Source organism: Patella vulgata, chromosome 4, assembly GCF_932274485.2.
Source record: "Patella vulgata chromosome 4, xgPatVulg1.2, whole genome shotgun sequence".
Lineage (NCBI taxonomy): Eukaryota > Metazoa > Mollusca > Gastropoda > Patellidae > Patella > Patella vulgata.
Window position 1 is genome coordinate 41,559,323 of NC_065882.2, and position 23,254 is coordinate 41,582,576.

A 23,254-nucleotide genomic window follows, 5' to 3' on the forward strand; every position below is an offset into this window, starting at 1 on the left:
GAGCTGTTTGGTCTTCCATAATTACAGGGTTTTATTAGTTTTTATACTACATACTATAAAAACTATTGTTTTTGTTCGGATTGTTATTATTATTATTGTCCCCCGCCTTTCGAAGAAAGCAGGGGACTATTAAAATGGGTTCGTCCGCCTGTCTGTCTGTCTGTCCGTCACACTTTTTGGGACACAATAACTCTCTTTCTTATTGAGCTAGAATGTTCAAACTTGGTGTAGGTGTTTATTTGGTCAATGCCTTGATGGAGTTCGAGGATGAGCATTTTCTGCTTATGGTAAGCATTTTGATTGGTTGATGCTTGGTGTCTAGTTTCATTACATCGATACCTTGACTAAGTTCGATAATGAGCATTTTCTGCTCGGGGTAAGCAGAGCGATAAAAAATTTTGAACACATTAACTCATCTGCTTCTAATTGAGTTAGTATGGGACAAGATAACTTTGATTCTATCTGATAGAGAGTGATGAAACTTAGTGTATAGTTAATAATCAGTTTGATTGCTTGAAACTTTTGAAAAAAATAGATGTGCGATTAATTAATATGTGTCATATATTTATTTGAGGATATCGGCGGGGGACATCAGCCTCACTGTTGGCTTCTTTAACTCCTTTTGGGAAAATGGACATATTCTACAGAATAATACTCTATACTGTCTGAAAAGTATTTACTGGGAATAAATACTGAATAAATAAAACTTTAAAAATGTTATCAAGGAGTGACGTCATCGACAAATATGAGACATCAAAGGAAACTTTTTTGTTTTTCAACCAATATGATTGCGGTTTTCACCAATTTGTAGCTGTTTGTATTTTTTAACTTTTATTTTGGGACATTCTGGCCTCTATGACGCATAGGCATGTCCCAATTTTAAGCTCAAATGTGAAAATTCTGGGTTTAACTTTTTTATTTTTGAAGATTTCGACTTGAAACTTTCAGAATATATTACAAATGGGTGGATTACGGCAAAAATGTCAACAAAAATTTTCCGATTATCTCCCCTTTGGAGATGACGTCAGATTTTCAACTTCTTTAATTTTGACAAGGAGTGAGGTTGCCTGTTCAACCTCGTGGGTTTTTTCCTGGTCCTCCGGTTCCATTCCATTGCTACAGACCCCTACGCGAAAGCGAATTTTTGAAATAAAATTGAACCATGTGTTAGCCCCGAAATGACCTAGTTTGTGTCGAGTGGACGTTAAACTCCATTTCTCTCTCTCTTTCATGTGGCGCAGTTTTAAAATAAAACGATTGTATCACAGTTTTTGAGCGTTTTGAAAATATAATCTTACTTTAATTTTTCAAAATAGCCGTGAGTAGGGCGCTACTTCGCTAACCAGAAGGTGGTTTCCTCTTGTCCCTGGTGCAGTTTGGAGGGCCTGGCAAGGTCAGATGGACAAAAATTGTGGTCCAGGTACAGTTTGGAGGGCCTGGCAAGGTCAGATGGAACAAAAATTGCCGTCCTGATACACATTGCCGTGCAAAAAAGGGAACCCATGGCAGTTTGAATTCGAAATACGAGTACACTGTAGCGCCACTGTCCAGGGATAATGATTTTAAATAAATAGTAAACTTAGGAAACAAGAGAATGATTGTATTTGTTATTTTGCTTTTGAAATATTGATGAAATGGAGTTGTATTTTGAAATATTCTGTATTTTTCTGAATGTTATTATTTTTTTTTTTTACATAGAAGAGCAGGACTCTGATTTAAATGGGTCAAAATTTCAAAAAACAGTTGCTGTTGGTTACAATAGTGAAAACCGCATATCCTCTCATTCTTCTAATGCAATCACCAAACAACCAAACCAGATACAGGTGCGTAAGTTTAAATTTAATTTTATATAGTTTTAACTAACTTTGATATGTGGCTCAAAATGGTGTGAATGAAACTTTTCTTCATATTGATAAAGTTGCTATCTTTTTTTTTTATGTTACTAAAATATACCTAAAACACTTTTCTAGCAGGATGGTACTGCTCTACACTATGCTTTGGTTATGAGGCAGTGCTTGAATGTGGTTTTCCCAGAAATGTAACTTGGTAGATGTGAACCAATAGCTTTGTCCCCACATCCGCACCTCACATTTTGGTGAGTTTTCTTTTTCAAAAACATGCTGGGGTTTATGTTGGTTTATTGAAATTGTATTTATTGCACAGATTCAACATAGGTTTGGTCTGAGTATGTTAATCTTTCTAAAACTTGCAGAAATTATGCCTGGAATTGTTACATTCTTCTTAATCCCATTTTTGTTTACTTGAAGCGATAAAATAGACATTGTTGAGTTGGGTGGATAGGGTCTGAATCTTAAGGTTTATTTCTTAAGGCTTTTAGGTTAGATAGTGCCATAGTCTAGTGGTAAGAGCACTCAAGTCTTGAGTAGAATGTTGCAGTTTTGAATCCGTCACCTGTTGGGCTGACAAGAAAAGGGTTCCGTAGTTGTTTGGATGGGACAAAAAACCATGGTCTACCAGTGTACGCGCTTGAATGCATTTAGAAGACACCTTGACAGCTGGAATTCGATGAAGAGTAGGTGAAAAAGCCACTGTCTGGGCATTATTTCACATGTGACCATATAGAAAAAAAGGGTGATATCTGATATAGGGACGATATCAGATATGGACCCTTGGGTTATTTCACATATCAACTCTCGATTAGGGTAATATTTATCTCATATACACCATTAGTGACAATCATTAAGTTTCCAAATAAGGAGCAGGCCTGTAACCCAATTGACTAATTAGGAGGTAAAATAATTTTACTGTGCACCACTAACTGGGACCCCGAATCAAGAATTATGTTTTCTACCATCATCTGGAAAATAAATGTGATCAATAAAATTGATAATTCTAGACACAAGTAAAAATTCATGATAACCTCTGACCTTAGCAACTATGTTTTCCATATGGTTTAGTAAACAAATTTCCCCCCAAAATATACATTTCTTTTGTGCAGTAATTCTGATAATGATTGCACAGGTATTAACAGTAGCACATTATATTTCTAAACCAATTTTCGTTGGGTCAGAAAGGCAGCATTTAGTATAATATTTTCTCAAATCATGTAATTCTGTTGATGACTTATTCAACTTTTTGATAGATTCACAAATCAAGTTCACTCAACATTTGACACAGAAATAAGAAAATATGTTAAAGTTTGAAAAAATAAAAACAAATATCATAGCAATTCATTCAGGTGCTACGATATGACTTGTATCATGATTCATAACCAGGTCAATATTTAGCAAGAAAACAACAGGATAAATAAATAATTGATATTTTTAGTCCTGCCAAAGTTGTAGAAATAAAACTGTTTTATATCTCGATATTGATATGGATCAAAATAAAGGACCAAAACAATTTAAGGGTGTTTGTGTACCTATGGGTAATGTGTGACGTGGATTAAGAGTGACAGGGTTTTTTTACTGAAGCGACAAAAAAAAAAACATAAAAAAGAATTGTGAAAAATCGATTCTGCGTCCTGCGATTCATTACGTGGATCGTGAGAAGGTGAATCGCGCTACATCGATTCAATGATATATGATGACAGCTCTAATTTAAATAGAACATCAAATGACCATATGAAAGTTGCATGTACTTGAAGCCAGTGTTTTTGTCAATTGCACACTAATCTGAATAAAATTATTCGATATATTATAATGGTGTGATAATCTGCCAATCGCTAAGATAATTAATGTTTCTTAAATTAACCACTTTAAGATCAACTAACCTGTGATCACCTTTCAACCCGTCATTTGGTGACAAGGTTAATCCAATCTATTGTTTTTGTTGATTTATTATATTGTTTAATCATTCATTGTTCATCTGTCGACGTGTCAGTTTTAATTACAACATTTACTTTTATCCTATTATCTGATTTTCCTTAAAGACCACGTAAGATCAAAAATCTAAATTTAATGTACGTATAGCCCATGGTTACTATATCAACTTTACGGCAAGTTCACACCAATCTGATTTAAATTAAGTCCGCTGTTAACGTTTAAGTATCCGACACGCCAAAACGCTTTTCGATTTTTCAATTACGACCTTAATCCGGTTGATTGGCTGGTGACGTCACAGGCACTACACATAGGATATACGTTATCTATACAATATCTCACTGTCTGTACAATATAGCACTATCAATACACACGGCAACTGGACAAGCGTCTATTGACGGTCCAATTACCATGCGACTGGCCTAATCATAATCACCGAATTATCGTCTTTCATTGGTATAGATTAGACATTTGTGATTGGAATATTTTAGAGTGAATTTAAAATGCTGTATCATGCCGTAGATCAATTTAAGCTGCCTTTGTTTAAATAGGCCACGTGTCAAATGAAGATGACCCAAGCAATTAGCGCATTTACCGGTAATTTGGATAACCCCGTAATACTTGCGGATATCCCAAACTTAAGTACAGAAATACAAATGATGCCAGTCAATTGTCGATATATTCATTATTAGCTATACATAATAATAATAACCATTTCTATACACAAAGAACAACTTGTATCGTAACTCAATTTGAAATTCACAGCGAATATGGAATTTTCCAATGAGCATGCATAGATCGCCCTCATTTCTCAGCCAATCAACGTTGGGAACCTTATTGCCATGTACGGTTCCATGCACTACGGGCGTAGTTACTGAAGTTAAACTTTGGCGCGAAAATTCCATGGGATTCATGGACATGCATATTAAATACGCGGAGTTCCTGATGCCGTTTGGGGAGTGATTAAACTGTCAATGCAATTGTAAAATACTTTTATTATAAAGAATATTTCATATCCAGTCAATTAAATGTTGTTTAAACGCCAGTCAACAAATAATGCGATGCTACTTGATTACACAAACACAAAAATTAAATAATAATTATAAACAACTGATGAGTAAAATTTAATTATTTTATACAATAAATATGTGTGTATACGATTCTACCATTAGTTCATTTGTAGGTACTGCGCACACGTTCCACCTAGACTGATGCCTTTGATCTGGCCGGCGTAAAAAAGATAATTACCTAATCAGCATTATTAATCCCACTAATAATCACTGCTAACACCGAGATGTAAATTAATTAATGACCCCCAAGTCTGTATAAGTTTAGTCGGATTGATTAATTAATGACTGATGTTAACGGCACGACTATTATTATCAATACACAAAGATAGTTAGATGACACTTCTCATTACCAACAAAATTTATTTGTACTGTATATTGAGATATTTTTTCGCATTTCATTTTTACGGTCTATTTCAGAGTAATGAAGTCAAATCCGTCGTACGACGATTACAGATCGTCATTTATAAATCGCTTTTCATTCATGTTTGACTTTTATGATACAATTTGCGTGACCACATCTTTTTACCCCTGTACTTTTTTACTCGGGGAAATTAGAACCACAATACTCTTTTGACGAAAATGTATCTCTAATCAATTTGACTGCACACGATGTTAGAGGGTATTAAAATTGCTGTCATGAGAAACGAATTCTAAATTGAATCTTAAATTAAAATGAATTACAAAACAAATTATTCCGTAGTCAATTGTTTTATTTAATTAAAGAACTAAGGGGGATTAAGGAACCAGTCAGGCGTTAATGAGTACACATGCCGGCTGTATATAGGTAATTAAGGAATAAACATTCCGAATATGCATTCGGTCACTGTGACGTCACTGGTGTCTGAGGGGATTAAGAGTGTTTTCGATAATTGGCAAAGTCGTTTTTACGGGAGGTCCATTTTTACGACTTTGAGTGAAGATAACTGAATTAATTTCAATCAGATTGGTGTGAACTTGCCGTAAAGTTGATATTGTAACCATTGGCTACACATATCCAAAAGTTTCCAAGCCCATCTTATGTGCACTTTAAATATAACAAAATTCGACATTGATGGCAGTCACTAGTTAGGATCCCTTACTAAGTGCAGTAACTGGCCTGTCAGTACTATATGACAATATATGTACATTTATGTTCCGGCATATTAAAGAATTTAAGAATCATTTAAGGTCTGTTATATCCGACGAGAGAATTTACACCTCTACACCTCTAAAATATTACTGTTTATGTGTGAGACCCTCTAAAACACTTCTCAGTTTTTTGATTACAGTACACATGTACAAGCTGATGTGGATTAACGGCGCGCTTCATTTAACATGCTGGTTCTACTTATCATTACCTAAGTTATAAAAAAAAAACAATTCTATATCTGGTAGAAGTGTTCTGTTGTTAACAGGCCTTTCTGGTCTAGTATTGTTATAGATTATAAAATAACTTATGAGTGGATTATAATATTTTAGAGTAAATTTGCTAATACTGCATTATCTTTAATTGTGTGACTGAGAATTGTGTTAGGCTTACAAAGGTAGATACTACTCCTTTTTTCATAAATTTACCAAGTACGAAGTATTGTGGAAGAGTGGGTTGTTTTTGTAAATTACGCCAATCCTGAATTGTCAACTTAAGGTCACAACAGGGATTTGCAATAACCTTTTGTTATGGTCTACGGCATAACTTTATTGAATATTTCGGAACACTCAATCGTTACCTTCCATTATCGACTTAGTTAGCAGTTAGTCAACAAATAACACAAACATTTATTCCTTTTTCATTATGAACGTCTTTCAAAGAAAATAATCCAAAAGAGGCAGATACCTGTGACTTTCTTGTTGTCTACTCACATCGACATCTTTTTAATTTGTATATCAACTTCTGCTTATTTAACTTTGATGAAAATTATTCAATAAACACCATTATCTGGCCTATTTAACTCGTAAATTCAAAGTTAGTATAGAGTGAATCAAATATAGCATAGGAATTCAATTCTTGTGTCCTTTTTGCAATATTAAACCTTATTTTAATTCAGTCATGTGACAAAAATAACAGGACACATGTATAGCTAGCTGTGGTGGCTTCTTTAATGATCAAGGAACTAAACTTGACCAATGAACAATCTAAATCTCCTGACTACTAAGGTGCTAATTAATTGGTGAGATTAACAGAAGTAATTCTCATAAAAGTTATAATAGACAAAACATAGATTACGTAAGTATGAAAGTTAACAAACTATTCTCAGTTTAATTTGTTCTAAATTATTACACTGCTAGAGGAAATGTGAATATGCCACTTGTGTTGTGGATGTTTCATTACGAAAAGAATGCACTATGCGTATATGTGAGATGAATATGGACAAAACATATATGATGGGGCTATAGCAGTCATGTGTCTTGTTCGAATTCCTCCTTTTTCTAAATGACCAATAACATAAATAATACAAATGTTTATATGATTATGTTGGCTTACTCCAATATATTCTGATAAAAATGATATGGGAATATGGCTACAAGGACAGTCTTGGTTATGGCATTTATAAAACGAATTCTAAAGTTAATCACTCTAATCTGCTAAATCTGCTAATTTGTCTTGATCATTTCATATATCTAAAAGATTATTCCGTACATGCAACATTTTCCCAAAGTTTCATATTTTTTCGTGGAAAGCTCCTATACTTGGTTAGCATTTGAAAAAGAGTGATTTTAACTATTTTCCTGTGTGAGTTGATTTTCAAAGCTAATTCTACAACAAACCGACTAAGATACGCCTTTTAATAATGATTGTTCAAACAATAACCATTGATACATTATATATGTGATAAGTAACAACTTCTAATATGGTGTAGTAAAATATCTACACTGTATTGAAATATTGATTTTCTTTGCACAAGTTGACCATACTTTTTCTGTAAAATGCGATGGCAAATTCTTAATCTATATAACGTTCTCTTACAAACCCCTTAATTTCAAGAATATAAACTGACTAGAAGGAATTAAATCAGATCACAATAATCGAGTTGTATAACAGTAGTTTCAAAACTTGGCAATGGGTACTCTGATTCAAATGCTCGTACCTCGGTCAATATTAATGCTAGAGTCATATAATTTGGCAATTTTGCAGTATGTACTATAACATATGTTTTTTCATAATTTTCTGTGGGGATCACTTTACAAGCACAGGTCAAGTGGACATGGAATGACCCATTTGCGACTTTGAGTAACAATGGATCAATTAATTTGAATCGGATTGATGTGAACTTGCCGTAATGTGTATATAGTAACTACTGGCTATAAGTACATAAAATTTTGTTTGGCCATTTTATGTGCTTTTTTAGCAACTTATAATTTCCAACAAAAGCTTCCTAGTACACTATCCAACATTTCAAAAATGAAAGATTTCTGTGGTTAGCTATAGGACAATGGATTGATTGTCCCAGGTACAAATCCTATTGTAGACTGAGACAAACCTTTGGGTATTGTTTAAGCACAGTTCTCGTGATCAGTACTGGACAAGGAGAGTGTCAGGTTTAAGCACAGTTCTCGTGATCAGTAGTGGACGAGGAGAGTGTCAGGTTGGGGTGATAGGAAGGAAAACCAAGGTCCACATAAAAGATCCCTTGGCAGTAGGAATTTGAATGAGTGTAAATGGAAACACATTTTACACATAACAATAGAAATAAAATTTGTAGAATGTTAGTCTTAGAATGAGATGAGTAAGGAATAAAAAAAAAATGATAGAAAACATCCAAAATAGAGAACAAGTTTATATAATATTATTGTTCAGTATAGTTTACTAAACTTTATTGAAATATGTATATCATGATTATGATATCAATGAAAGCTAAATACGCATTTTTTTAAAATAAGAAATACATATTTGAGAACAAATAATTAGTGAAATAGATTTATTGAAAGAATTTTTATATACTCATGTTTAAATTTTCATCCCAGTACATCAGTCTACTTATTTTTGTCCCCTGCCTTTCGAAGAAATCAAGTGACTATTAGAATGGGTTCGTCCGTCCGTCCGTCCGTCCGTCCGTCTGTCTGTCCGTCACACTTTTATCCATGAGGTCTTGGATGTCAAATATTCACTTAGACTCGCCTAAGACAATGATTTAGACGAACTACATCGAAAATAGTTTGTGAACTCAAAAATAAAACCAGGGCGTTTTCAGGAATTTCTGCACATGGAGACATGTAGAGTTTGGTGTGAGGTCTGAGGGAATATCCGAGGATTTGATAAAATTTGACAAGATTTTTGCTCATTTACATGATACATTGGGGTGAGGCCAAAACGGCTGCAATGCTTAGCACCTTTGTTCAACGTTATTTAAATGACATCCAGACCTCCTTCTGGACACACACCTGAAAGTCTGCATTTTCCATCTGATTCTAATTAAACTCTGTGTCCTTGAGATCCCAGATTAGTTTGAATCTGAACATGATTGGTCAGTAAACATGGAGCAGAGATATTCAATGTCTTGAAAATGTTTCAGAGCTTCATTCAATCTATTTATATGCAAATAATGATGGTATTTTTAGAGTAGTATGCAACCTTGAAGACTTCCATCACAGTAAATGTGTGATGTATAAATTAATAAAAGATTAATGTGACTTTTCAAATAATTTGTTTTTCTCAGCACTTTTACCTACCTTTTTACTTAGCAGATTTTACTGTGTGTGTCTGAGTATTATTACCTAAATATATTCTTACTTGGAGAAATTTGAATGCAAATATATTCCTTATTTATTTGTTTGAATGATTATACTTTTTATACTTATTTTTGAATGTAATTTTAGTTATATTTTGGTTTATGCATGCTTTCTCAGTTTATAATTTGAAATATTTTCAGAATTCTGTCAACAGGATAAAAAATGTAACAAATCAGGATATGAAGAAAAAAGGGGACCATATAAAATCATCACCATGGAAACGCAGCTTTACCCAATTTTTGAAGAAGAAGAGGCCAATGAGAACACCAAGTAACAACAATAATAATGATTCCTCAACTAATCAGATTGCAGGTCGTAATGGTCACACTCCCAACAGCCCAGTTAATAAATCTGAAACCAATATTGTTGAAGGTCGTAGTAAAGATTCAGAAAGCAGATGGATTTTAGCTCCCAATAATTCAATTGGCAATAATATTATATCAGGTACAACATTTACAAGTAGAAAATCAAAAAGCAATGTCAAAAAGGTATTTGATTTAAAAATGATTCAAGTGCATTCAAAATTGGAATTTTCAGTACCGGTAGCACTTGTTGAAAACTTTATGTTAAACATATATAATGTCTGATAATCACACAAGTGTACCTAGTTAGCCTTTTATTGATTTGAAAGCAAACACAATCAATAAAGCACTTAATGTATTTCTTAAATTTATTTAAAAGCCAAACATAACCAATGCTTTAAGGAATAGAGTTACTGAATTGTCAGTAACAATCAAATAAAATTATTATACCGTCAAAGGGAGACAACTACTTTAAGACTCTCTTTAGAAAAAGATCACATTATGTCCATTATAAACTCAAAATGCCATACACATAATATTTAAATTTCATTTTATGTTAAATATTTCTTGAGGATGTTAAATATTTCTAAACATCTTAGAAGGCGCAAATGCCATTCAGCTAAGAGCTAAGTACAAAACAAACATATTAATTTTTAAAAGTCATTGGTCCAAATGTAAATTCAAACAGTTCACGTATTTTAATATTTGTAAGGGCCTGTAATGGCTGTATGCATTCCATTACTTGTACTTAAATATAAAAAAAGGTTAACTATTTACCATCTCATACAGGGCTTACCGGTAGTCTTTTAAATGCAATACTTTTCATAGAGAGATGACAATCATAATAATATTTAAAAGGTTTAATTTTGTATAAGTAGGTTTTTGAGCAGAAACTGGATAATCCTATTGTTTTTTGTTAATTTTTAAATTATGACATCAATAAAAGTTGTGGCCGATGAGAATCCATTTGTGATAAAGTTCATTTTTTTTATATCACTGTTTCTCAATTTCCGCCCGTTTCATATTGCTTTTTGACTGCAGGTACCTGCATTAAAAGTTTTATGTAAAGAAAACAACAAAAAATATATCATTTATTGTCTTTTCAGAAGTAGAACTTCAGTCAAGTTCATTAGCTCCTCGTTCACCAAGTCCAACCCCTCGAGTATTTGATTTCAGTGTTATAAATGATTCACCAAAAGGTAAATCGTGCCTTCTCAGTTGGAGAACATGTCGTGATTGTGGTATAAGTGAGGCATCGTCAGAAGAGGTAAACATGAATCAGGTCAGATCATGACATTGAAATAAAGAGTTTGACGCAAATACAATATGTAACACAAAACATAATGTATTTAAATTTAATTCATAGTATTTCAGATTTTAGAATTGGTTATTATATTTTTATTTGAATTTGCATGATATTTTTTTCCTATTATTTTCATTTACATAAATTTCAAATCATCTGCATGTATTTCTTCTCTGTTTTTATACGCCCACATGGAAATGTGGTCGTATATTGCCGTTGCCCCCGTCCGTCCGTCCGTCCATCTGTCTGTCGGTCGGTCCGTGGTCCACAATTTCTTGTGAACACTCTACAGACTACATTTATCATCTGATTGTTTTGAAATTGATATATGTCGTTTGCATTAGTGAGATGAAGAAGCCTATTGAATTTCAATAACTTCCGTTAATATCTTCTGGAGTTATGGCCCTTGTTTCACTTTGTTGCACCTTGTGAACGCTCTAACGACAAAAGTTATCAACGGATCTGTATGAAATTTATATGCATCATTTAAATTAGTAAAACAAAGAAGCCTATTGAATTTCAGCAATTTCCGTTAATTACTTCTAGAGTTATGACCCTTGTTTACTTTGTTGAACCTTGTGAACGTTCCAACGACAGAAGTTATCATCCGATCTGTATGGGGGGGGGGGGGGGTGGATGGCTGAATGGTTAGCGTGCGCGTGCTGTATCATAAAGTCTGTCATTGAGTCGACTGGCGTTGTTTCGAATCCCTGGTTGTACATGGCAAGGAGCAGGGTCGCCTGTCCAACCTCGTGGGTTTTCTCCGGGTCCTCCGGTTTCCTTCCACTGCTAAAGACCCCTACACACAAGCGAATTATTGAAATAAAATTAAACCATGTTAGTCCCAAAATGACCTAGTTTGTGTCGAGTGGACGTTAAACCCCATTTCTCTCTCTCTCTCTCCGATCTGTATGAAATTTATATGCATTATTTGAATTAGTAAAACGAATTTCAACAATTTCTGTAGATTACTTCCAGAGTTATGGCCCTTGTTTTAGTTTTTAGAACCTTAACCCTCAAACAACGAAAATTATAATGTCATCTGTATGAAATTGTCTATTAAATTCCCTTAATTACCTAAAAAAGTATAAATATGCGACAACCCTTGTCGACTGCTCGGACTATTTAGCTGCTGTGGGCGGATGTTTTTGTTGCCTGGCAACCTATCTTTGATATTCTTATAGTTGTTTTATTTTTATTATCATTATTTTTTCTCTTTCAACTTTAAGCATTACAACTAAAGTTGTACAGTACACCCACATTCTACATTCCAATGTTCTGCACATGTTGGACTGACCATATGTTGATCATTGTCTGATCACTTGACGATTACTGTCAAACATATCAATTTAATCTATGTAATTATGATTCTCGACAGAATGTGGGCATACTGCATAATTAAAAAAGATTTTTGTTTGGAATATCAACAATGTTGTATTAGGGTCCAATTATCTCTGAATTTTGTTTTACATTCTTAATATATCAGTGGGGGCTGTGTAGTCCAAAGCATTGTGCAGCAGACGTTCAGTTGGTCAACACTTTGACCATGAGTTCCATCACATAATTGCATGGGGCAAAATGCACAAATTGCCTGCTTAACCTTGAAGGATATTTGAAAGTTCTACTGGATTTTCCCCATTGCACAAGAGCTTCATGCAAAATAAAAAAATATTTAACCTTAAAATAAATGTGTCTGTTGAGTGGGCATTAAACATGATATCTCTATCCATCATCATAGTGGTGGTAATCAATTTAATATAATCCCATCAGACTGGTACCTTGAAAGCAAATTCTTATCTATATGTTGTAACTCCTGTAATTAAAGTCTGCATTGCATTTTTATATGCCCACATTGAAATGTGGACGTATATTGCTGCCGCCCCCGTCCGTCGGTCCGTCCGTCCATCCATCGTTGACAATTTCTTGTGAACGCTCAAACACCAAAAGTTATCATCCAATTGTTTTAAAATTGATATATGTTGTTTACATTAGTGAGATGAAGAAGCCTATTTAATTTCAATAATTTCTGTTTATTACGTCTAGAGTTATGGCCCTTGTTTCACTTTGTTGAACCTTGTGAACTCCAAAAGTTATCATCCGATCTTTCTGAAATTTATATGCATTATTTAAATTAGTGCGACGAAGAAGCCTATTGAATTTCAGCAATTTCTGTTTATTACATCTAGAGTTATGGCCCTTGTTTCACTTTAGTGAACCTTGTGAAATTTATATGCATTATTTAGATTAGTAAAACGAAGAAGCCTATTGAATTTCAGCAATTTCCATTTATTATGTCTAGAGTTATGGCCCCTTGTTTCACTTTATTGATCCTTGAGAACGCCATTTACAATAATTACTTCTAGAGTTATTGCCCTTGTTTCACTTTGTTAAACCTTGTTAATGCTTGATTGTTGAAAGTTATCATCCGATATGTATGAAATTTATATGCATCATTTAAATTTGTGAAACAGGTCTATTGAATTTCATCAATTTCCGTCAATAATTTCTAGAGTTATGGCGATTGTGAACGTTTGAATGACAAAAGTGATCATGTGATCTGTATGAAATTTATATGCATTATTTAAATTAGTAAAACAAAAAAGCCTGTCAAATTTCAACAATTTCTGTTGATTACTTCCAGTTGTTTCAGTTTGTAGAACCTTGTAAACCCTCAAACGACAAAATTTATAATCTGATCTGTATGGAACTGTCTTGTAAAGGCCCCCAATTACCTACAAAGGAATAAATATGCGACAACCCTTGTCAACCGTTCAGACGATTTAGCTGCTGTGTGCGTATGTTTTGTTACCTGGCAACCTATCTTAAAAAATTAAGATCGACTCCGGTCCATCTGTGACGTCACATGTGCTCTGGTTCCCATCGACTAGAGGGCAACCGCACATCCTCAATCAAGCCTGAAGAGTTCGAATAAGAACGAAACTAGTAGCTGAGAGAAATCTGGGAAGGCTGTTCGCCTATTTACAGATTTTAAACTAACAACAATTATGAGGACATTAATCATCAAACAGAAATATTTATAATATGTGTAGCAGAAGTGCATTATCATTTCTTTATTGTTTTTATTACAGGAAAGTGAGATTGGTATTCAGCTGGAGCAAAATGTTAACTTAAATTTGAATTCTACTTTAGAGGCGAACAATATTCAGGAGTCAAGCTGTTTATCAGTCTATCAGTATGCTCCCACATGATGGAAGCAATCAAAAATATCATTTTTACATTTATTCATCTATGTAATTTTAACTTCAATATTGAAAGGCAGACAGAGATTACAGTAACATTTCGATAACATCTGTTATGATATTGTGATCAAAATAACAAAATTGTTTTTCAAATCTTTCTGCTCATCTTCAACAAATTGTTTAAATTCAGTGGAAGGTAATTGATTTTGTGAGGCTATCAACCAAATATTGTTGGTGTGTTTTAAATCAAGCATTAATTATTCCGTGGCTGTGTGGAACCATATGAAAGTGTTCAAAAAACTCTTCTTAAATCCAGTGTGTGTAAAGTCAGTGTGATTGTACAGGGATATTCTGTTTAAAGTGTATTAAGATGGAAAAGCTAAACTAGAAACCTTTAATGGCTATATTCTGACATGATTTTCATAAAGATGGAATGTTACAAGTGAGAAAGACAAATAAAGATATGTATACATATATTTTAAGCATGTGCTAGTACAATACTGTCATTAATTCTTCTTGGGTTTTAGATAACCAATCTGGCATTGACCATACCTTTCTTATAATATCTACCGGTACTGATGATCATGATTATATGATGATTAATGTACAGTGAATGGCAGCTTGTTGAATTCCAGTTAGTCCTCAATTTAATAATGTTTAAAAAAATGTAATCTTATTAAAGTACCTAAAACCTACATCAAACCTTTAGGGTGAACTTAAATTCTTTTAATGACATTTCGACTAGACTTCTCTAGTCATTATCAAGCAATGGTAAAATATGAAAATATAACAGGACAATATATACATGTACACAACAATACTTGGTTAATGCAGACCAACCAGAGATACCCCTAAATTACGTATACCTAAAGCGAATCTAATTTAATTAGGGATTATAAAGTTTAATGCTAATAACAACATTCAATAAGACCAATTTACCTGAAAATTATTCCACAACAAGTGATTAATCAATTTGTGTTATATACAATGATTTGATCAGGTTTTAATAATCACAAACCCTGAAAGAAAATGAATTCATTAATGAAATCAGCGACCACTTTACCTGAAATTAACACACATTATTAATAGATAGCTTGTTGTGGAGTATTTACAGTGATCTGATCAGATTTTAATAATCACAACACCCTAAAAAGATAAAATTTGGTTGGTATTATAAATATTATATTTTATCTTTGCTTGATAATGACTAGAGAATCCTAGTCGAAACGTCACTCAATAATAAGCAGTAATTGTATTCCATAGAATTGTGACCTGTATATATTAAATTATCTGCTGTTGCTGCTAGATAAATGAGTTAAACGGTTTTTAATTTATGTTTTTAACTATTTCTATCTAAAAATGAATGAATAAGCTTAAACATGCATTATGCAAGAGCTAAATCTGCCTATTACATATCTTTCTTTGAGCCTGAAATGTTATCTAAATTATTAATTGGACATTAATTAACTTATCCAAACTATAGTCAACTCTTGATGCCATCGTTAGCCTGGGATATTTTGTGATGGATAATCTAACGTAAAAATGGATAATCAAGACTTTGTTGTCATACCGTCGGTACTGACGACAGAGACTAGCCTAAAATTCAATAGCTATTATCTCGGTTTCGGGGTGGAGCAATTTGACTGAAATTTTCAGCATATTTTGTTTTCATTATCTATTTTTTAACTATTATAGTGAAAACTGTTAGCTCTTTATCTAATCTTACCTAATTCACCTTTAATGAACACTCACTGATTTATTTATCCATAAAACTGCACAAACATTTTTTTAAAAAGTCATGTACATGTACTTCTAAATCTGTACTGATCTACCAGTCTTCCGTGAAGTACACACTATTTATTTCAGGGATTACTTTGCTGATCCAATCGAAGTTATGGATAAACAAGTTGTGTCCATTTGTTAAATACATAGTTTTAAATCAATTTAGTAAATTTTTATTGAACACAAGACATTTGAATTTCAAAATTTTGTTAGATTATGTCAGTACAATTACAAAAGAATTAAATAGGAAGAGTGTATGTGTTTGTGTGTTTTACATCTTGAACAAAGATTCTTTTACTTGGACAAGATTATTGTACTTGCACATCATGGAATATATGTATAATATATATTATATATGTCATGATGCATAAACTATGTATCAACATATGTATATACAATCGTGTTTCAATTCATGGATGCATATACTTTCTTATACAGACATTGTTATTCATGTATTTATTGAAAACCAGTGGCCAACAAGGCAATGTTTCTTGGACAGTGGTCATTTGTGTATATAGTGTTTCATATATATATATATATATATATATATATATATATATATATATATATATATATATATATATATAAATAAACTTGGACTGTGATAAACAGTAATCATTATTCTTCATATTACTGAGTATACCTTTTTCATACTCCATTAACTACCAATTAGCTAGCCTAAAGTGATTGAATCTATATTTTGCACAATATATAACTGATGTATTTAATCCAACTTTATATTATCATATATAATTATTTATAATATGTATACATTCCTTTTTCATTGCTTCTCTTAATTGTTTGAATCAATCTCATTTATTTGCCTTTTTTTTCTTTTATCATACATAAAAATGTAAATTATCTATGTATGTTATGATATATTTCTATGTACATTGTAGCTTAATTAATTATAATTATAGGCTATGTATAATAATACAAGTAAATCCACATGCTATTTATATATTGTAAACAAATTCATAGTCTGCTTGTCGGTATTCCAGAGTATGAAATTAAATGATTTCAGCACATCCAAAATACAGCTGCTCAAAGTGTGATTAGGTCATATGATACCATTACTGAAAAAACTACATTGGTTGCCTGTTCAAGCCAGGATTGATTGCAAATTATTGTCTCTTGCCTGTCAGTAATTGGATGGAAGCGCTCAGAAGTGCCTATGCGATCTCTTGAGAATTTATGTCCCATCTTGGCAATTATGATCAGTTAATCAGAAAAAACTTTGTGTTTCTCACTGCAAGTAAGTCTTTTGGTGGTCGCTCTTTCTAAGTCGCTGCATTTACCAAGTGGAATAAACTACAGTTATACTATTAGACACTAGAGTATTATGCACCATGACTAAGTTTTGTGGATTTATAAATGGCCGTATTATTATTATATACTGAGACACAATGAAAACCCACCAATTTTATAAATGGTTGATTGCAAATCTTGTTTTGAGAGATACACTTTAATCATACAAGATTTAATGTAATGTCTGATCACAATGATAACACTGAGAACAATGTTTTCATGATTGTGTAAACTCACCACAATCCAATTCTCTAACACTAAAAATAGAATTCAACAGAATTGGAATGTTGACATTGAGATGGGTGGGGGGGGAACTAGGGTCAGTACATCTCCTTCAGTTCTGTGGAAGATGATTGCCACCTGAAAACCAAGAACACGCCAGTGCGTTAACTTGCAAAGGCATGAGTACCAGAGCCGTCTCCCAAAAGTTAAATGCCATCACACAACCATCCTCAGATTGGCGGATCATTTCCAGCAGTCAGGGTCCACTAGAGATTGGTCAAAGCTTGGCCAACACTGGGTAACAACGCCTCAACAAGATTAGCACATTATCCAACAACATCTGCAGGATTGCACGCTGCAAGTTATGCCTCAATCTGCTAAGAATCAAATTTGAACTGCATTATGTCTTGCCAGCACTTCCAGTCAAGTCAGTGGTGCATTTTCATTGTGTCTCACTATATTTAAATACAAAAAAAAACTTGATTTGATAAATTCAAATACTACAGAAATATTTTAAGAAATAATTTAGAAAGATAAATAAAGGGTAATCAGACAATAATAATTTCAATATTTTTTATTATTAAATTATATCTCTATAATAACATATAGCGTCTATATTATCCTAAAACTGCCAGATAAAATAAGGAGTTTTCATCATGAAAATAATTTCCAATTATTTATTTTACCTCTCAGCCCTCCCCCCTCTCTCCAAAAAATTAATAATTCCATTTATTCTTTTGAGTGACCATAATAATATATTGATCAAATTTTATACTTAACCCATTAGGTACCAAATTGAAAACTCTTAAATTACACCAGATCTTTTCAATTTTTTAGAAAATAATAATAATCCGTAATACCGGTTATCAATATGGAAAATTTATATGATTGCGATTGTGCAGTAATTAGTTGTACTTCAAGGGTTAATGACTTATTCAAGTCTATTTAAATTAAAGGGTTGACTAGAATTCATTTTCTGCTGAAGATTTTCAACATTAATTGATTTAAAGTCAGCAGTTCTGGTACCAAATTTAAATTTTTTGAGAAAAAATAAAGTATAAAGCTGCCATTTTAAATGTCTTGAATTTTTCTCTTTTTGTTAAAACAAATGGAATATTGTCCTTTGAAGGATTTCTCTTTTCTATTTTTACATTGCTTATGCATATCTTAAATTGCCTTGTATTGCACGATTATGCACATGTGTGTACATGTTTAATTATCTTTCTTTGCACATTATTTAATATGTAATATTTTTTAACTTCTAAATCATTTACTTACGATTTCAGTCAGTCTTGTAATATGAAACATTATGTGTGTGCATTTAGTTATGCTGTACACTTCTAGGAGGGCAAATAAAATCTCATCTCTGAATTCCTTTTTGGGGAAAGTCAAGAAGAAATTTTTTTTTATTGACCTATGTTATTCTAAAAGTTTATTATTAATCCCAATACATGTACACTTGGGGGCCTAGTTTTAGCACTGTTCTAGTCAGTATTTAAAAGGATTTTGCTATATAATGTGGGTGCATTGGGGAACCCAAACATGACCTGTCTAATCCCCTAGTGTATAATGTTAGTTGAATTACAGCAGTTTATGTTATAGTTAGATATAAATATTATTTACTAAAGATTATATTCATTAAAATTTAATTTAAATTCTGCCTTTATAGTGTGCTGTGTCTGTCTCTCTTCCAGGAATTGTAAAAGTGAATAGGGCAATACCATCTTGATGCCATTAGAAATATGCTTATTATTAGACCTCATGAATTTCAACTGAGTGGTATATTTTTTGATGGAAAACTCAAAATTTATAGCTCACTGAATTGAATATCATGTTTGGTCTAGGCTTTATATCTATGTGTTGAATATTATATTTCGTATGTACAGGTAAAATTATATGCAACTTGCAATTTCGACAGGATTCTATAAATTATATTATATATGTTTTAAGTCATCATTCATTGGTGTATTCAACAATTTATAATCCTGATTTATGATATATATTAGGGAGGTAGAACATTTATATACTCCCCAACATTACTAAGCATTATGATCATTATTAATATAAGATACATACATAAAAGGTGTGGATTAGTCATAGTACCTGTACATGTCATTATAAAGTAGAATCCTGCTATAATTTCATTTCACACCTACAGTTTGTAAGAAAGAGATCTGTAAAAAGTCAAGATTTTTAAGTTAAAGAAGTTAAGTACGGTAAAAGATGCACTTCCAAAATATCTTACATAGTTATCCCACATTTAAATTATGAACTTTAATATTCCAGAAAATGTTATAATAAATCGCGTAAGTATATATTTAAAAAAGGATAAATATGACATGTCTGATCAAAAGCGGTCATTGAAATCATATTTTCAAGTTTATGAAGTTATTTGAAAAATTATCAAAAATCACAAAAATGAAAGTCTGAGAGAGCTTTTTCAGATTTTATTTTCAAAATATTCAAATTTGTGATTTCATTAATGAATATTTCCTTATTTGAATTGTTTCATGTGATTTGAATTATATTATATATCTGAAAATCCAATTCTTTGTCCTACATGAAAGCTGGTATCATATGCTGATAAACATATACCGTTATTTAATTTTTCATACTTGAAACATTTTATTGACAGAGCTTGTTACAGATATAGATTTAACTAGATAATATTCACTGAATATATAGATTAATAGAGGCAAATCATTTTAACATCAGAATTTCAAAGACAAACGAAGGGTTTGGTGAAAGCTCAACCATGAGACAGTTTATTGTAAATAGATGATATTATTATTATGCCATTTTCTTTCATAGTTTTTGTGATATTTGTGTGATGAGAGATATGTTTGAGTGTAAGTTAATTTTTATATATATTATTCAACACAAGTGTTTTCCAAACAATTCTACACAAATATTATCGCATTTCATTCATTTGCGAAATTTTGGGATTAACCTTTTTTTTTAATTGTTACGAACACACTAGAGAATCTTAAGGTTTTTTCAATTAGTATATAAATACTAGTTATGATTATTACAACTAGTATATGCAACTATTATAGGAATTTTACTCGAATTTTCTCTTTTTTTCAGAGTAAAAATACTGATGTTATTATTACTGTATAGAATATTGCAATATTAAACTGTTTGCACCAGGAATTTCTTGTTTATTATCATTGAGTAAGATTTGATTTGTTATGCAATTATAGAAGGATCTGTTGCACTGTAATTTGTATATTAGTGGTGAGAAGTGAGAGATAATTCTGATAATGCTGTGGGCATTTATATTAACAAAATTTAATCAATTTTGGAGTAGGCTAGTTACTAAGGAAATAGTCAAAGATTGTTCAATTGTAGTTGACTTCCATGCTAGGTGCTTCCATGGAGACCCCCCACAAATTTTATTTAAATTTTTTCTCAAAAGTTTCACATTTTACAATGCTGTATGTTAACATTTTCTGTAGCAAATAAATTTTTCCACAATGATCATGTCTCCTTTGGTCTTATTTTCTCATACAAAGAAATAATTTATTAATGTTTTATTCTACTACTGTCAAAAAATTATTAAATTTTTTCAACTAACAGATTTCTCTGTTTTCTTGATCTTAGTTAAGATCATAAGCGCTTTGAAGAATCTTTATCATCATTTAAACCAGTAATGAATGTAGAGGCTTCAAGTCTCAAGACTACATGAATTTACAGAGCTTGTCAATTGATGCATCTAATGAATATTTCATTTTATTGTCCTTCGCCTTTCGAAGAAAGCAGGGGACTATTAAAATGGGTCTGTCTGTCCGTCTGACTTTTTGGGACACAATAACTCTCTTTCTAATTGAGCTAGAATGTTCAAACTTGGTATAGGTGTTTATTAGGTCAATGCCTTGATAGAGTTTGAAGATGAGCATTTTTTACTTAGGGTAAGCAGAGATAAGCAATTTGATTGATTTAGGACACTATAACTTTAGTTCTAATTAAAGATACATAGTTAAAAACTAGATAGTGTAAAGGTAATTTGCTGAAAATTTCAGTCAAATTGATCCACTATGAGCCGAGAAAGAAGCGGGTGAAATTTTTGCACAGTCTCGGTCATTATTACTAAAATCATTAATATAAACAGCATAGTCTTGATTATCCACTTTTTTTGATTTAATTATCAATAGCCGTTAGCGGCATATAGGAATCTAATCCAGCCAACATCGAAGGCTAGCCTTGACATCGAGAGTTAATTAATGTCCAATTGATAATTTAGATAACATTTCAGGCCTAAAGAAAGACTTGTAATAAGCAGATTTTGCTCTTGCATAATGCATGTTTAAGTGAAAATGATGAAACTTGGTGTATAGTTTCATTACATCAATACCTTGATGCTTTGGGGCATGATAACTTTAGTTTTAATGAAGTGAGAGTGATGAAACGCAGAGTATAGATTCATTATATCATTACCTTGACATAAGTTTGATGATGAGAATTTTCTGTTTAGACTAAGGAGCGATGAGCAATTTGATTGGTCAAGACTTTGGAACATATAACAACTCTGCTTTTAATCGAGGTAGAATGTTTAAACTTGATGTAGATGTTCATTAGGTGAATGTCTTGACTGAGTTCAATGATTAACATTTCGAGCTAAAGCTAAGCAAAGCTAAGCAATTTCATTGGTCGATGCTTTGGGAAAAGATAACTTTGATTCTGTCTAATAGAGAGTGATGAAAGTTTGCGTATAGTTGATAATCCGTTTGATTGCTTGATACTTTTGAAAAAAATAAATGTGCTATTAATTAATATGTGTCATCTATTTATTTTGGGATTTCGGTGAGGGACATCAGCCTCACTGTTGGCTTGTTCTATCAAGCTATACACTTATAACTAGCTGAACAGACAAGACAAGAAACACACAGAAAAATACTCAAGGAACCATAAGAGAACTAATTAAAGTAACTATGCATGATTTGCATTTTTCAGAAAATATCAAATTCTCCCAGGTTAGTCCACGGCTCCACGCTAATATGTACTACAATTGATTATTTAACATTTAATTAACAAAATCAAAACACCAACACTAGATACCCCCCCGGCTTGTATTCAATTGGATTTATACAGGCCCATCAATTAGGTTCATGGCAAATCAAGATGGTGGCAGTCTTGTGATGACACTTATGAAGCAAACAAATGAAATGAAATAGGGTTTAACATCCCACTGTTCTTCTCCAACTGGACTAATGAAGAAGAGGGGCATATGTCATACAGTGTGCTATGAGAGAAATTTTGCCCGGGCAGTGGCACTAAGGCCTACTCTTATATCGAATCCAACTGCCAAGAGATCTTTTATGTGCACATAATGTATACATGGTACCTCAGTTTTTCGTCGCATCCAAATGAAGCAGACAAGGATGAGTATATTAAAAGATAGTTGTCTTTGGAAATCACTCTTGTCACTTTTCCAAAGTAAGATTTGAACATTGTAAATAACAGTTTATATCAGATCTCTTTATTTTGCTTTAATCTGGATATGCTCAATTCTAATGAATTTTCAAATTTCATTTAACAACAGAGAAAGTTTCGTGATAAAGGTCTCCCACCACTAAGC

General features: G+C 32.4%; 1 protein-coding gene across 1 annotated transcript in view; it reads left to right on the top strand.

The window, feature by feature from the left end:
* LOC126819206 (uncharacterized) overlaps positions 1-21,156 on the top strand; it is a 129,261-nt gene extending 108,105 nt beyond the window's left edge. The window contains exons 13-16 of the mRNA XM_050547113.2: positions 1,699-1,823; positions 9,700-10,003; positions 10,968-11,143; positions 14,254-21,156. Coding sequence (XP_050403070.1) covers positions 1,699-1,823; positions 9,700-10,003; positions 10,968-11,143; positions 14,254-14,373 — 725 coding nt within the window. The 3' untranslated portion in view covers positions 14,374-21,156. The remainder of the gene's footprint in view (positions 1-1,698; positions 1,824-9,699; positions 10,004-10,967; positions 11,144-14,253) is intronic.
* Positions 21,157-23,254: the final 2,098 nt, after the last annotated feature.